The sequence below is a fragment of the Procambarus clarkii genome, chromosome 74 (assembly GCF_040958095.1).
Source record: "Procambarus clarkii isolate CNS0578487 chromosome 74, FALCON_Pclarkii_2.0, whole genome shotgun sequence".
Classification (NCBI taxonomy): Eukaryota; Metazoa; Arthropoda; class Malacostraca; order Decapoda; family Cambaridae; genus Procambarus; species Procambarus clarkii.
This window is the reverse complement of record NC_091223.1, coordinates 10,791,379-10,808,878: the sequence shown is the minus strand read 5'-3', so window position 1 is coordinate 10,808,878 and position 17,500 is coordinate 10,791,379. Positions and strand designations below refer to the sequence as shown.

Genomic DNA, 17,500 nt, shown 5'->3' with positions numbered 1-17,500 from the left:
TGATTTAATTATTTTGTTGATATTGCCTTGGAACTGAGCTCTGTTGTTTACCATACCGTTCATTTCGTGTGTATAGTTTATTTTTTTTTTTTCATTATTCTTTATTTCGTTTTTGAACTTTTTTCATATATTTCAGTGATGGGAACATCAGGAGCCAAATTCACGAAGCAGTTACGCAAGTACTTACGAACATGTAGATCGTTCCTCAGTCTCTGACGGCTTTGGTTACATTTATTAATTAGTTTACGAGCATGAAAGCTTGCCATTTAACTGATGTTATTGTTATAAACAGCCTCCTGGTGCTTCGGAGTTCATTAACTGTTTAATAATTGTAAGTAAAGCTGCCAAAAATTGAGAAGAGATGTTCAGGGGCCAGATTCACGAAAGCACTTACGCAAGCACTTACGAACCTGTACATCTTTTCTCAATCTTTGTCGGCTTTGTATCCAATTATTAAACAGTTAATGAACTCCGAAGCACCAGGAGGCTGTTTATAACAATAACAATTGATGAATGGGAAGTTTTCATACTTGTAAACTGTTTAATAAATGTAACCAAAGCCGTCAAAGATTGAGGAAAGATGTACACGTTCGTAAGTGTTTGTGTAACTGCTTCGTGAATCTGGTCCCAGGTCACTGATGCTATGTCTCGTAGATATGAACACTTTGATTATTTTTATATAAATATATATTCTCTTGTGTGTAGCAGAATGCTTTAATACTCTCTTGGCAAATGTACTGTGAATGAAATGAACAATACTATGAATTGCATTGTAAAAGTATTGTAAATGAACAATACTCTATTATATGTATGTTTAAGGAGTTATAGCTGTAAATAACACACACAGAGATAACACTAACGTGATGCATCAAATGAACAAATCCACAAGGGCCGTGACGAGGATTCGAACCTGCGTCCGGGAGCATCCCAGACACTGCCTTAATCGACTGAGCTACGACAGCGTAAAAAGGGTTGAAACCGAAGTTCTTCTGAACTTATTGGATCCCGTAGCCTCTCCGAGGCACAAACCAGGCTTTTTATCTTTCAGCTGTAAATAAGTGGGTTATAGCTTCTTCTGACTTTGAGAGATGTGAAGAAGTGACCGGTACTTTGCAAGTTCAAGTATGCTTATTGAGACAAGAAAGAAATACATCTCAAAGGGATAGAGTAGCTTAAGCTATTTCTACCCCCCCCCCCCCCCCGCCTCAGACTTTGAGAACGATTGGCCGCGCTGCATCCGATTCTCATTTGTGTGGCATTTTTTACGGTTATCTTGAGGTTATCTTGAGATGATTTCGGGGCTTTAGTGTCCCCGCGGCCCGGTCCTCGACCAGGCCTCCACCCCCAGGAAGCAGCCCGTGACAGCTGACTAACTCCCAGGTACCTATTTACTGCTAGGTAACAGGGGCATTCAGGGTGAAAGAAACTTTGCCCATTTGCTTCTGCCTCGTGCGGGAATCGAACCCGCGCCACAGAATTACGAATCCTGCGCGCTATCCACCAGGCTACGAGGCCCCTACGGTCTAATGACCTTGTAACATACAGTATGTATATGTATTAATGTATACTGGACCAGTCTACCGATGCGCACCATTTTTATGACAGGTGGTACTCCTTGTGTATGGTGGACCTCGGGGGACATTAAGTGACTCGATGATATGGCTTCCTCACTGGTGATATTTTGTGACACCAACATTCTCTAGTGTTGTTACACTATCCTGTACCACCTGTTGTGACCACCTGTTGTGACCACCTGTTGTGACCACCTGTTGTGACCACCTGTTGTGACCACCTGTTGTGGCCACCTGTTGTGACCACTGTTCCAGTGTTCCATCACAGGGAGGGAGGGGGGGGGGGTTGGGTCATCACTGTTAACACCTCTGCGTTGGTGCTTCTCCTACCTGCGTATTGCATTGATCATGTGCCTGAGGCTCAGGCTTCAGCTCCTGGACCCCCCTTATATCGTTTACCTTATATGAATGTTTTGAAACAGTGAATGAAGTTGGCCTCAACTCTACAGTGCATTCATTCCACTGTCACAATAAATGAATGAATGCTTCCTCACACAGCTACGATTCGTTAATATCTGTCACCCCTGCACTCTCTCTCCTCTCTCTCTCTCCTCTCCCAATGCTGGGAGAGCAGGATCTCTCCACTGTCCTAATAGTTCAACCCTTTCACTGTCGGAACTAGACTTCCAGGACAATTCTGCACCTCATTCAGTATCATTCTGAGCTTCTTTAGGTTGGGGAATGAATACCTGGGGTTTGTAGTCCCTGGTCTGGCCCTAGGGAGAGGTTGTCACGGGTTTTTTTCATATTTTGATGACTCCGAGAGGTGATGCCCCGTGAAGGCGGACTGGCATGTGGCGCCCGCTATACCTGGCACTCACCACACCTGGCACTCTCCACACCTGGCACTCTCCACGCCTGGCACTCTCCACGCCTGGCACTCTCCACACCTGGAGGATACAACGTGCCACTACCAACCAACCAGAGCATTAAGGCAGACGCCGAGGACGTAACACTATACTCATGCACTTTAAGCTTCCATGACCCTTTCCCAGCCTCAGGGGACCCCAGCCATGGTGACCCCAGCTCTGGTGACCCCAGCCCCGGTGACCCCAGCCCTGGTGACCCCAGCCCTGGTGACCCCAGCCCCGGGTGACCCCAGCCCCGGGTGACCCCAGCTCTGGTGACCTCAGCCCCGGGGGACCCCAGCCCCGGGTGACCCCAGCCCCGGGTGACCCCAGCCCTCGTGACCCCAGCCTCCGTGACCCCAGCCTCCGTGACCCCAGCCTCCGTGACCCCACCCCCGGGTGACCCCAGCCCCGGGTGACCCCAGCCCCAAGACCCCATCCACGGTGACCCCAGCCCTGGTGACCCCAGCCTCCGTGACCCCAGCCCGGGTGACCCCAGCCCTGGTGACCCCAGCCTCCGTGACCCCAGCCCCCGTGACCCCAGCCCCCGTGACCCCAGCCCCGGGTGACCCCAGCCCCCGTGTCCCCAACCACGGTGACCCCAGCCACGGTGACCCCAGCCCCAGGTGACCCCAGCCTCCGTGACCCCAGCCCCCGTGTCCCCAACCACGGTGACCCCAGCCACGGTGACCCCAGCCCGGGTGACTCCAGCCCCCGTGAACCCAGCCACGGTGACCCCAGTCCCCGTGATCTCAGCCCTGGTGACCCCAGCCCTGGTGACCCCAGCCCCGGGTGACCCCAGCCCCTACACCGTGGTGGAACATTCCCATCCACTCACCAGGAAATGACAGCTCTCTGCATCATTCACTGATCGGGCTTTTAAGCCAATTAAAGCTGGCTTTGTTGTCACGTGCGTCCAGCCGGCTGCTGCCCGCTCCAGCCGGCTGCTGCCCGCTCCAGCCGGCTGCTGCCCGCTCCAGCCGGCTGCTGCCCGCTCCAGCCGGCTGCTGCCCGCTCCAGCCGGCTGCTGCCCGCTCCAGCCGGCTGCTGCCCGCTCCAGCCGGCTGCTGCCCGCTCCAGCCGGCTGCTGCCCGCTCCAGCCGGCTGCTGCCCGCTCCAGCCGTCTGCTGCCCGCTCCAGCCGGCTGCTGCCCGCTCCAGCCGGCTGCTGCACGCTCCAGCCGGCTGCTGCACGCTCCAGCCGGCTGCTGCACGCTCCAGCCGGCTGCTGCCCGCTCCAGCCGGCTGCTGCACGCTCCAGCCGGCTGCTGCACGCTCCAGCCGGCTGCTCCACGCTCCAGCCGGCTGCTGCACGCTCCAGCAGGCTGCTCCACGCTCCAGCAGGCTGCTGCACGCTCCAGCAGGCTGCTCCACGCTCCAGCAGGCTGCTGCACGCTCCAGCAGGCTGCTCCACGCTCCAGCAGGCTGCTGCACGCTCCAGCAGGCTGCTCCACGCTCCAGCAGGCTGCTCCACGCTCCAGCAGGCTGCTGCACGCTCCAGCAGGCTGCTGCACGCTCCAGCAGGCTGCTGCACGCTCCAGCAGGCTGCTGCACGCTCCAGCAGGCTGCTGCACGCTCCAGCCGGCTGCTGCACGCTCCAGCAGGCTGCTCCACGCTCCAGCAGGCTGCTGCACGCTCCAGCAGGCTGCTCCACGCTCCAGCAGGCTGCTGCACGCTCCAGCAGGCTGCTCCACGCTCCAGCAGGCTGCTGCACGCTCCAGCAGGCTGCTCCACGCTCCAGCAGGCTGCTGCACGCTCCAGCCGGCTGCTGCACGCTCCAGCAGGCTGCTCCACGCTCCAGCAGGCTGCTCCACGCTCCAGCAGGCTGCTGCACGCTCCAGCAGGCTGCTGCACGCTCCAGCAGGCTGCTCCACGCTCCAGCAGGCTGCTGCACGCTCCAGCAGGCTGCTCCACGCTCCAGCAGGCTGCTGCACGCTCCAGCCGGCTGCTGCACGCTCCAGCAGGCTGCTCCACGCTCCAGCAGGCTGCTCCACGCTCCAGCAGGCTGCTGCACGCTCCAGCAGGCTGCTGCACGCTCCAGCAGGCTGCTGCACGCTCCAGCCGGCTGCTGCACGCTCCAGCAGGCTGCTCCACGCTCCAGCAGGCTGCTGCACGCTCCAGCAGGCTGCTCCACGCTCCAATTCCTCCCTTCCCTCCTTTCCCAAACTTTCTCACTCCCCCTTTCTCCCACTCTCACTACCCTCTCCTTCCCCTCTCTCCCTTCCCTCTCTCTCCCTTTCCTTCAGTCGCTCATAAACTTTAATATTTAGCAGTATCAGTTCTTAATACCTGCAGTAAATACAAATTCTGTTTCAGTCTTGAGAATCGGAGTGGTGGGAATAGATGCCGATATTTCTTAATGTGTGGCACTAGGGCCGACTGGCCTATGACACTCCCTTACCCCCTTCCCTCCATCCTCGGACAGACAGACATACACTCTTTATACATATATTATTTGTAGTCTTATTAATACTTGAATTATTCCATCTGTAACTGTTGTTGTTGTTAAAGATTCGCTACCTGGAACAAAGTTCCAAGTAGCACCGGCTATGGTGAGCCCGCAGTGGAGTTATCTGTGTAACTACTGTTTTCAATTTTATTTATTCTCTATTTTTTTTTCTTGTGAAATAAAGTATTATTGAGTATGATCAGCCAGTATAATATATACATACTTAATGAACAACTTTCAGACCAACAAACTCGACACCAATTAGTAAACTTTTTTTTATTCAGTGTTGTGTAAATGAACACTAATGAGTTAATATTTACACGTCGAATTGTAGCTCGATACTCTAGTTGTTCCTCGACCCCGGCCTCTGTGGGGGCTGGGTACTGTGGGGGGCTGGGTACTGTGGGGGCTGGATACCGTGGGGGCTGGGTACGGTGGGGGCTGGGTACTGTGGGGGCTGGGTACTGTGGGGGGCTGCGTACTGTGGGGGCTGGATACTGTGAGGGCTGGGTACTGTGGGGGCTGGGTACTGTGAGGGCTGGGTACTGTGGGGGCTGGGTACTGTGGGGGGCTGCGTACTGTGGGGGCTGGATACTGTGAGGGCTGGGTACTGTGGGGGCTGGGTACTGTGAGGGCTGGGTACTGTGGGGGCTGGGTACTGTGGGGGGCTGGGTACTGTGGGGGCTGGGTACTGTGAGGGCTGGGTACTGTGGGGGCTGGGTACTGTGGGGGCTGGGTACCGTGGGGGCTGGGAACTGTGAGGGCTGGGTACTGTGGGGGCTGGGTACTGTGGGGGGCTGGGTACTGTGTGGGCTGGGTACTGTGAGGGCTGGGTACTGTGGGGGCTGGGTACTGTGGGGGCTGCGTACTGTGGGGGCTGGGTACCGTGGGGGCTGGGTACCGTGGGGGCTGGGTACCGTGGGGGCTGGGTACTGTGGGGGCTGCGTACTGTAAGGGGCTGGGTACCGTGGGGGCTGGGTACCGTGGGGGCTGGGTACCGTGGGGGCTGGGTACCGTGGGGGCTGGGTACTGTGGGGGCTGGGTACCGTGGGGGCTGGGTACCGTGGGGGCTGGGTACCGTGGGGGCTGGATACCGTGGGGGCTGGGTACCGTGGGGGCTGGATACCGTGGGGGCTGGGTACCGTGGGGGCTGGGTACCGTGGGGGCTGGGTACCGTGGGGGCTGGATACCGTGGGGGCTGGATACCGTGGGGGCTGGGTACCGTGGGGGCTGGGTACCGTGGGGGCTGGATACCGTGGGGGCTGGATACCGTGGGGGCTGGATACCGTGGGGGCTGGGTACCGTGGGGGCTGGATACCGTGGGGGCTGGATACCGTGGGGGCTGGATACCGTGGGGGCTGGGTACCGTGGGGGCTGGATACCGTGGGGGCTGGATACCGTGGGGGCTGGGTACCGTGGGGGCTGGATACCGTGGGTGGTCCTAACACCACCAATCAATAAGAACGAGTGTCTGAGGATGAAGGCCTGACGCTCGCGGATAGCCCCACTCACTGGTTGCATGGCGACATGGGGTTGCATGGCACCTGCCATAGGATGGTTGTGATCGACCCCCACCACCACCTCTCCCAAGATGAGCTCCTCTACAAACTTCAACACTATCCAGCTCTGAGGCCGGATTTCATGTCTTAATGGTATTGTTATTGTATTAATCTTTCTGTTTGTTAGTACTTGCTGGTACGATTCTGAGCCAGAATTCATAAAACATTTAAGCACCCAATTACGAAACCTCTACATCTTTTATTAATCATTACTTTTTGTTCACATTTATTACAAATTTTATGAGCTACGAAAAATACGAAATTGTATAAATTAGTAAAAAACGACATGATTCACTACGCCCCAAACATAACTAGTGGCCCCCAACGCCCCAAACATAACTAGTGGTCCCCAACACCCCAAACATAACTAGTGGCCCCCAACGCCCCAAACATAACTAGTGGTCCCCAACGCCCCAAACATAACTAGTGGCCCCCAACGCCCCAAACATAACTAGTGGTCCCTAACGCCCCAAACATAACTAGTGGTCCCCAACGCCCCAAACATAACTAGTGGCCCCCAACGCCCCAAACATAACTAGTGGCCCCCAACGCCCCAAACATAACTAGTGGTCCCTAACGCCCCAAACATAACTAGTGGCCCCCAACGCCCCAAACATAACTAGTGGTCCCTAACACCCCAAACATAACTAGTGGCCCCCAACGCCCCAAACATAACTAGTGGTCCCCAACGCCCCAAACATAACTAGTGGTCCCTAACACCCCAAACATAACTAGTGGCCCCCAACGCCCCAAACATAACTAGTGGTCCCTAACACCCCAAACATAACTAGTGGCCCCCAACGCCCCAAACATAACTAGTGGTCCCTAACGCCCCAAACATAACTAGTGGCCCCCAACGCCCCAAACATAACTAGTGGTCCCTAACACTCCAAACATAACTAGTGGCCCCCAACGCCCCAAACATAACTAGTGGCCCCCAACGCCCCAAACATAACTAGTGGCCCCCAACGCCCCAAACATAACTAGTGGTCCCTAACGCCCCAAACATAACTAGTGGCCCCCAACGCCCCAAACATAACTAGTGGTCCCTAACGCCCCAAACATAACTAGTGGTCCCCAACGCCCCAAACATAACTAGTGGCCCCCAACGCCCCAAACATAACTAGTGGCCCCCAACGCCCCAAACATAACTAGTGGCCCCCAACGCCCCAAACATAACTAGTGGTCCCCAACACCCCAAACATAACTAGTGGCCCCCAACGCCCCAAACATAACTAGTGGCCCCCAACGCCCCAAACATAACTAGTGGTCCCTAACACCCCAAACATAACTAGTGGCCCCCAACGCCCCAAACATAACTAGTTGTCCCCAACGCCCCAAACATAACTAGTGGTCCCTAACACCCCAAACATAACTAGTGGCCCCCAACGCCCCAAACATAACTAGTGGTCCCTAACACCCCAAACATAACTAGTGGTCCCCAACGCCCCAAACATAACTAGTGGTCCCTAACGCCCCAAACATAACTAGTGGCCCCCAACGCCCCAAACATAACTAGTGGTCCCTAACACCCCAAACATAACTAGTGGCCCCCAACGCCCCAAACATAACTAGTGGCCCCCAACGCCCCAAACATAACTAGTGGCCCCCATCGCCCCAAACATAACTAGTGGTCCCTAACGCCCCAAACATAACTAGTGGCCCCCAACGCCCCAAACATAACTAGTGGTCCCTAACGCCCCAAACATAACTAGTGGTCCCCAACGCCCCAAACATAACTAGTGGTCCCTAACGCCCCAAACATAACTAGTGGCCCCCAACGCCCCAAACATAACTAGTGGCCCCCAACGCCCCAAACATAACTAGTGGTCCCTAACGCCCCAAACATAACTAGTGGCCCCCAACGCCCCAAACATAACTAGTGGCCCCCAACGCCCCAAACATAACTAGTGGTCCCTAACGCCCCAAACATAACTAGTGGCCCCCAACGCCCCAAACATAACTAGTGGTCCCTAACACCCTAAACATAACTAGTGGCCCCCAACACCACAAACATATCTAGTGGTCCCCAACACCCCAAACATAACTAGTGGCCCCCAACGCCCTAAACATAACTAGTGGTCCCCAACACCACAAACATAACTAGTGGTCCCAACACCACAAACATAACTAGTGGTCCCCAACACCCTAAACATAACTAGTGGTCCCCAACACCACAAATATAACTAGTGGTCCCCAACACCCTAAACATAACTAGTGGTCCCCAACACCACAAACATAACTAGTGGTCCCCAACACCACAAACATAACTAGTGGCCCCCAACACCACAAACATAACTAGTGGTCCCCAACGCCCTAAACATAACTAGTGGTCCCCAACACCACAAACATAACTAGAGGTCCCCAACGCCCTAAACATAACTAATGGTCCCCAACGCCCTAAACATAACTAGTGGTCCCCAACGCCCTAAACATAACTAGTGGTCCCCAACGCCCTAAACATAACTAGTGGTCCCCAACACCACAAACATAACTAGTGGTCCCCAACAACTTAAACATAACTAGTGGTCCCCAACACCACAAACATAACTAGTGGCCCCCAACGCCCCAAACATAACTAGTGGTCCCCATAACGCCCTAAACATAACTAGTGGTCCCCAACGCCCCAAACATAACTAGTGGTCCCCAACACCACAAACATAACTAGTGGTCCCCAACACCACAAACATAACTAGTGGTCCCCAACACCTTAAACATAACTAGTGGTCCCCATAACGCCCTAAACATAACTAGTGGTCCCCAACGCCCCAAACATAACTAGTGGTCCCCAACGCCCCAAACATAACTAGTGGTCCCCAACACCACAAACATAACTAGTGGCCCCCAACGCCCCAAACATAACTAGTGGTCCCCATAACGCCCTAAACATTACTAGTGGGCCCCAACGCCCTAAACATAACTAGTGGTCCCCAACACCACAAACATAACTAGTGGTCCCCAACGCCCTAAACATAACTAGTGGTCCCCAACACCACAAACATAACTAGTGGTCCCCAACACCACAAACATAACTAGTGGTCCCCAACGCCCCAAACATAACTAGTGGTCCCCAACGCCCCAAACATAACTAGTGGTCCCCAACACCCCAAACATAACTAGTGGTCCCCAACGCCCCAAACATAACTAGTGGTCCCCAACGCCCCAAACATAACTAGTGGTCCCCAACACCACAAACATAACTAGTGGTCCCCAACGCCCCAAACATAACTAGTGGTCCCCAACACCTTAAACATAACTAGTGGTCCCCAACGCCCCAAACATAACTAGTGGTCCCCAACACCACAAACATAACTAGTGGTCCCCAACACCTTAAACATAACTAGTGGTCCCCAACGCCCCAAACATAACTAGTGGTCCCCAACACCTTAAACATAACTAGTGGTCCCCAACGCCCTAAACATAACTAGTGGTCCCCAACACCACAAACATAACTAGTGGTCCCCAACACCACAAACATAACTAGTGGTCCCCAACACCTTAAACATAACTAGTGGTCCCCAACGCCCCAAACATAACTAGTGGTCCCAAACACCACAAACATAACTAGCGGTCCCCAACACCTTAACCATAACTAGTGGTCCCCAACACCACAAACATAACTAGTGGCCCCCAACACCACAAACATAACTAGTGGCCCCCAACACCACAAACATAACTAGTGGCCCTCAACGCCTCAAACATAACTAGTGGTCCCCATAACGCCCTAAACATAACTAGTGGCCCCCAACGCCCCAAACATAACTAGTGGCCCCCAACGCCCCAAACATAACTAGTGGTCCCCATAACGCCCTAAACATAACTAGTGGTCCCCAACGCCCCAAACATAACTAGTGGTCCCCAACGCCCCAAACATAACTAGTGGTCCCAAACGCCACAAACATAACTAGTGGTCCCCAACGCCCCAAACATAACTAGTGGTCCCTAACGCCCCAAACATAACTAGTGGCCCCCAACGCCCTAAACATAACTAGTGGTCCCCAACGCCCTAAACATAACTAGTGGTCCCCAACACCACAAACATAACTAGTGGTCCCCAACACCTTAAACATAACTAGTGGGCCCCAACGCCCTAAACATAACTAGTGGTCCCCAACACCACAAACATAACTAGTGGCCCCCAACGCCCCAAACATAACTAGTGGTCCCCATAACGCCCTAAACATAACTAGTGGTCCCCAACGCCCCAAACATAACTAGTGGTCCCCAACACCACAAACATAACTAGTGGTCCCCAACACCACAAACATAACTAGTGGTCCCCAACGCCACAAACATAACTAGTGGTCCCCAACACCTTAAACATAACTAGTGGTCCCCAACGCCCTAAACATAACTAGTGGCCCCCAACACCACAAACATAACTAGTTGTCCCCAACACCTTAAACATAACTAGTGGTCCCCAACGCCCTAAACATAACTAGTGGTCCCCAACACCACAATCATAACTAGTGGTCCCCAACACCACAAACATAACTAGTGGTCCCCAACACCTTAAACATAACTAGTGGTCCCCAACGCCCCAAACATAACTAGTGGTCCCAAACACCACAAACATAACTAGTGGTCCCCAACACCTTAAACATAACTAGTGGTCCCCAACACCACAAACATAACTAGTGGCCCCCAACGCCTCAAACATAACTAGTGGTCCCCATAACGCCCTAAACATAACTAGTGGCCCCCAACGCCCCAAACATAACTAGTGGCCCCCAACGCCCCAAACATAACTAGTGGTCCCCATAACGCCCTAAACATAACTAGTGGCCCCCAACGCCCCAAACATAACTAGTGGCCCCCAACGCCCCAAACATAACTAGTGGCCCCCAACGCCCTAAACATAACTAGTGGTCCCCAACGCCCCAAACATAACTAGTGGTCCCCAACGCCCCAAACATAACTAGTGGTCCCAAACGCCACAAACATAACTAGTGGTCCCGAACGCCCTAAACATAACTAGTGGTCCCCAACACCACAAACATAACTAGTGGTCCCCAACACCTTAAACATAACTAGTGGGCCCCAACGCCCTAAACATAACTAGTGGTCCCCAACACCACAAACATAACTAGTGGCCCCCAACGCCCCAAACATAACTAGTGGTCCCCATAACGCCCTAAACATAACTAGTGGTCCCCAACGCCCCAAACATAACTAGTGGTCCCCAACAACACAAACATAACTAGTGGTCCCCAACAACACAAACATAACTAGTGGTCCCCAAAACCACAAACATAACTAGTGGTCCCAAACACCCCAAACATAACTAGTGGTCCCAAACGCCCCAAACATAACTAGTGGTCCCCAACGGCCCAAACATAACTAGAGGTCCCCAACGCCCTAAACATAACTAGTGGCCCCCAACGCCCCAAACATAACTAGTGGTCCCCATAACGCCCTAAACATTACTAGTGGGCCCCAACGCCCTAAACATAACTAGTGGTCCCCAACACCACAAACATAACTAGTGGTCCCCAACGCCCTAAACATAACTAGTGGTCCCCAACACCACAAACATAACTAGTGGTCCCCAACACCACAAACATAACTAGTGGTCCCCAACGCCCCAAACATAACTAGTGGTCCCCAACGCCCCAAACATAACTAGTGGTCCCCAACACCCCAAACATAACTAGTGGTCCCCAACGCCCCAAACATAACTAGTGGTCCCCAACGCCCCAAACATAACTAGTGGTCCCCAACACCACAAACATAACTAGTGGTCCCCAACGCCCCAAACATAACTAGTGGTCCCCAACACCTTAAACATAACTAGTGGTCCCCAACGCCCCAAACATAACTAGTGGTCCCCAACACCACAAACATAACTAGTGGTCCCCAACACCTTAAACATAACTAGTGGTCCCCAACGCCCCAAACATAACTAGTGGTCCCCAACACCTTAAACATAACTAGTGGTCCCCAACGCCCTAAACATAACTAGTGGTCCCCAACACCACAAACATAACTAGTGGTCCCCAACACCACAAACATAACTAGTGGTCCCCAACACCTTAAACATAACTAGTGGTCCCCAACGCCCCAAACATAACTAGTGGTCCCAAACACCACAAACATAACTAGTGGTCCCCAACACCTTAACCATAACTAGTGGTCCCCAACACCACAAACATAACTAGTGGCCCCCAACACCACAAACATAACTAGTGGCCCCCAACACCACAAACATAACTAGTGGCCCTCAACGCCTCAAACATAACTAGTGGTCCCCATAACGCCCTAAACATAACTAGTGGCCCCCAACGCCCCAAACATAACTAGTGGCCCCCAACGCCCCAAACATAACTAGTGGTCCCCATAACGCCCTAAACATAACTAGTGGTCCCCAACGCCCCAAACATAACTAGTGGTCCCCAACGCCCCAAACATAACTAGTGGTCCCAAACGCCACAAACATAACTAGTGGTCCCCAACGCCCCAAACATAACTAGTGGTCCCTAACGCCCCAAACATAACTAGTGGCCCCCAACGCCCTAAACATAACTAGTGGTCCCCAACGCCCTAAACATAACTAGTGGTCCCCAACACCACAAACATAACTAGTGGTCCCCAACACCTTAAACATAACTAGTGGGCCCCAACGCCCTAAACATAACTAGTGGTCCCCAACACCACAAACATAACTAGTGGCCCCCAACGCCCCAAACATAACTAGTGGTCCCCATAACGCCCTAAACATAACTAGTGGTCCCCAACGCCCCAAACATAACTAGTGGTCCCCAACACCACAAACATAACTAGTGGTCCCCAACACCACAAACATAACTAGTGGTCCCCAACGCCACAAACATAACTAGTGGTCCCCAACACCTTAAACATAACTAGTGGTCCCCAACGCCCTAAACATAACTAGTGGCCCCCAACACCACAAACATAACTAGTTGTCCCCAACACCTTAAACATAACTAGTGGTCCCCAACGCCCTAAACATAACTAGTGGTCCCCAACACCACAATCATAACTAGTGGTCCCCAACACCACAAACATAACTAGTGGTCCCCAACACCTTAAACATAACTAGTGGTCCCCAACGCCCCAAACATAACTAGTGGTCCCAAACACCACAAACATAACTAGTGGTCCCCAACACCTTAAACATAACTAGTGGTCCCCAACACCACAAACATAACTAGTGGCCCCCAACGCCTCAAACATAACTAGTGGTCCCCATAACGCCCTAAACATAACTAGTGGCCCCCAACGCCCCAAACATAACTAGTGGCCCCCAACGCCCCAAACATAACTAGTGGTCCCCATAACGCCCTAAACATAACTAGTGGCCCCCAACGCCCCAAACATAACTAGTGGCCCCCAACGCCCCAAACATAACTAGTGGCCCCCAACGCCCTAAACATAACTAGTGGTCCCCAACGCCCCAAACATAACTAGTGGTCCCCAACGCCCCAAACATAACTAGTGGTCCCAAACGCCACAAACATAACTAGTGGTCCCGAACGCCCTAAACATAACTAGTGGTCCCCAACACCACAAACATAACTAGTGGTCCCCAACACCTTAAACATAACTAGTGGGCCCCAACGCCCTAAACATAACTAGTGGTCCCCAACACCACAAACATAACTAGTGGCCCCCAACGCCCCAAACATAACTAGTGGTCCCCATAACGCCCTAAACATAACTAGTGGTCCCCAACGCCCCAAACATAACTAGTGGTCCCCAACAACACAAACATAACTAGTGGTCCCCAACAACACAAACATAACTAGTGGTCCCCAAAACCACAAACATAACTAGTGGTCCCAAACATCCCAAACATAACTAGTGGTCCCAAACGCCCCAAACATAACTAGTGGTCCCCAACGGCCCAAACATAACTAGAGGTCCCCAACGCCCTAAACATAACTAGTGGCCCCCAACGCCCCAAACATAACTAGTGGTCCCCAACACCACAAACATAACTAGTGGCCCCCAACGCCCTAAACATAACTAGTGGCCCCCAACGCCCTAAACATAACTAGTGGTCCCCAACACCACAAACATAACTAGTGGCCCCCAACGCCCTAAACATAACTAGTGGTCCCCATAACGCCCTAAACATAACTAGTGGCCCCCAACGCCCCAAACATAACTAGTGGTCCCCAACACCACAAACATAACTAGTGGTCCCCAACACCTTAAACATAACTAGTGGTCCCCAACGCCCCAAACATAACTAGTGGTCCCCAACACCTTAAACATAACTAGTGGTCCCCAACGCCCTAAACATAACTAGTGGTCCCCAACACCACAAACATAACTAGTGGTCCCCAACACCACAAACATAACTAGTGGTCCCCAACACCTTAAACATAACTAGTGGTCCCCAACGCCCCAAACATAACTAGTGGTCCCAAACACCACAAACATAACTAGTGGTCCCCAACACCTTAACCATAACTAGTGGTCCCCAACACCACAAACATAACTAGTGGCCCCCAACACCACAAACATAACTAGTGGCCCCCAACACCACAAACATAACTAGTGGCCCCCAACGCCTCAAACATAACTAGTGGTCCCCATAACGCCCTAAACATAACTAGTGGCCCCCAACGCCCCAAACATAACTAGTGGCCCCCAACGCCCCAAACATAACTAGTGGTCCCCATAACGCTCTAAACATAACTAGTGGTCCCCAACGCCCCAAACATAACTAGTGGTCCCCAACGCCCCAAACATAACTAGTGGTCCCAAACGCCACAAACATAACTAGTGGTCCCCAACGCCCCAAACATAACTAGTGGTCCCTAACGCCCCAAACATAACTAGTGGCCCCCAACGCCCTAAACATAACTAGTGGTCCCCAACGCCCTGAACATAACTAGTGGTCCCCAACACCACAAACATAACTAGTGGTCCCCAACACCTTAAACATAACTAGTGGGCCCCAACGCCCTAAACATAACTAGTGGTCCCCAACACCACAAACATAACTAGTGGCCCCCAACGCCCCAAACATAACTAGTGGTCCCCATAACGCCCTAAACATAACTAGTGGTCCCCAACGCCCCAAACATAACTAGTGGTCCCCAACACCACAAACATAACTAGTGGTCCCCAACACCTTAAACATAACTAGTGGTCCCCAACACCTTAAACATAACTAGTGGGCCCCAACGCCCTAAACATAACTAGTGGTCCCCAACACCACAAACATAACTAGTGGCCCCCAACGCCCCAAACATAACTAGTGGTCCCCATAACGCCCTAAACATAACTAGTGGTCCCCAACGCCCCAAACATAACTAGTGGTCCCCAACACCACAAACATAACTAGTGGTCCCCAACACCACAAACATAACTAGTGGTCCCCAACGCCACAAACATAACTAGTGGTCCCCAACACCTTAAACATAACTAGTGGTCCCCAACGCCCTAAACATAACTAGTGGCCCCCAACACCACAAACATAACTAGTGGTCCCCAACACCTTAAACATAACTAGTGGTCCCCAACGCCCCAAACATAACTAGTGGTCCCCAACACCTTAAACATAACTAGTGGTCCCCAACGCCCTAAACATAACTAGTGGTCCCCAACACCACAAACATAACTAGTGGTCCCCAACACCACAAACATAACTAGTGGTCCCCAACACCTTAAACATAACTAGTGGTCCCCAACGCCCCAAACATAACTAGTGGTCCCAAACACCACAAACATAACTAGTGGTCCCCAACACCTTAAACATAACTAGTGGTCCCCAACACCACAAACATAACTAGTGGCCCCCAACGCCTCAAACATAACTAGTGGTCCCCATAACGCCCTAAACATAACTAGTGGCCCCCAACGCCCCAAACATAACTAGTGGCCCCCAACGCCCCAAACATAACTAGTGGTCCCCATAACGCCCTAAACATAACTAGTGGCCCCCAACGCCCCAAACATAACTAGTGGCCCCCAACGCCCCAAACATAACTAGTGGCCCCCAACGCCCTAAACATAACTAGTGGTCCCCAACGCCCCAAACATAACTAGTGGTCCCCAACGCCCCAAACATAACTAGTGGTCCCAAACGCCACAAACATAACTAGTGGTCCCCAACGCCCTAAACATAACTAGTGGTCCCCAACACCACAAACATAACTAGTGGTCCCCAACACCTTAAACATAACTAGTGGGCCCCAACGCCCTAAACATAACTAGTGGTCCCCAACACCACAAACATAACTAGTGGCCCCCAACGCCCCAAACATAACTAGTGGTCCCCATAACGCCCTAAACATAACTAGTGGTCCCCAACGCCCCAAACATAACTAGTGGTCCCCAACAACACAAACATAACTAGTGGTCCCCAACAACACAAACATAACTAGTGGTCCCCAAAACCACAAACATAACTAGTGGTCCCAAACACCCCAAACATAACTAGTGGTCCCAAACGCCCCAAACATAACTAGTGGTCCCCAACGGCCCAAACATAACTAGAGGTCCCCAACGCCCTAAACATAACTAGTGGCCCCCAACGCCCCAAACATAACTAGTGGTCCCCAACACCACAAACATAACTAGTGGCCCCCAACGCCCTAAACATAACTAGTGGCCCCCAACGCCCTAAACATAACTAGTGGTCCCCAACACCACAAACATAACTAGTGGCCCCCAACGCCCTAAACATAACTAGTGGTCCCCATAACGCCCTAAACATAACTAGTGGCCCCCAACGCCCCAAACATAACTAGTGGCCCCCAACGCCCCAAACATAACTAGTGGTCCCCAACACCCCAAACATAACTAGTGGTCCCCAACGCCCCAAACATAACTAGTGGTCCCCAACGCCCCAAACATAACTAGTGGTCCCCAACGCCCCAAACATAACTAGTGGCCCCCAACGCCCCAAACATAACTAGTGGTCCCCAACACCCTAAACATAACTAGTGGTCCCCAACGCCCCAAACATAACTAGTGGTCCCCAACACCCTAAACATAACTAGTGGTCCCCAACGCCCCAAACATAACTAGTGGTCCCCAACGCCCCAAACATAACTAGTGGTCCCCAACGCCCCAAACATAACTAGTGGTCCCCAACGCC

At 52.3% G+C, this 17,500-nt stretch overlaps 1 protein-coding gene across 1 annotated transcript; it reads right to left on the bottom strand.

The window, feature by feature from the left end:
- Positions 1–3,224: 3,224 nt before the first annotated feature.
- LOC138356815 (fibroin heavy chain-like) lies at positions 3,225–6,388 on the bottom strand. The gene is made up of 2 exons (XM_069313144.1): positions 6,380–6,388; positions 3,225–4,571 (listed from the first exon to the last, which is right to left on the bottom strand). The coding sequence occupies exons 1-2, from the start codon at positions 6,386–6,388 to the stop codon at positions 3,225–3,227; spliced, it is 1,356 nt and encodes a 451-aa protein (XP_069169245.1).
- Between the last annotated feature and the right edge of the window lie 11,112 nt (positions 6,389–17,500).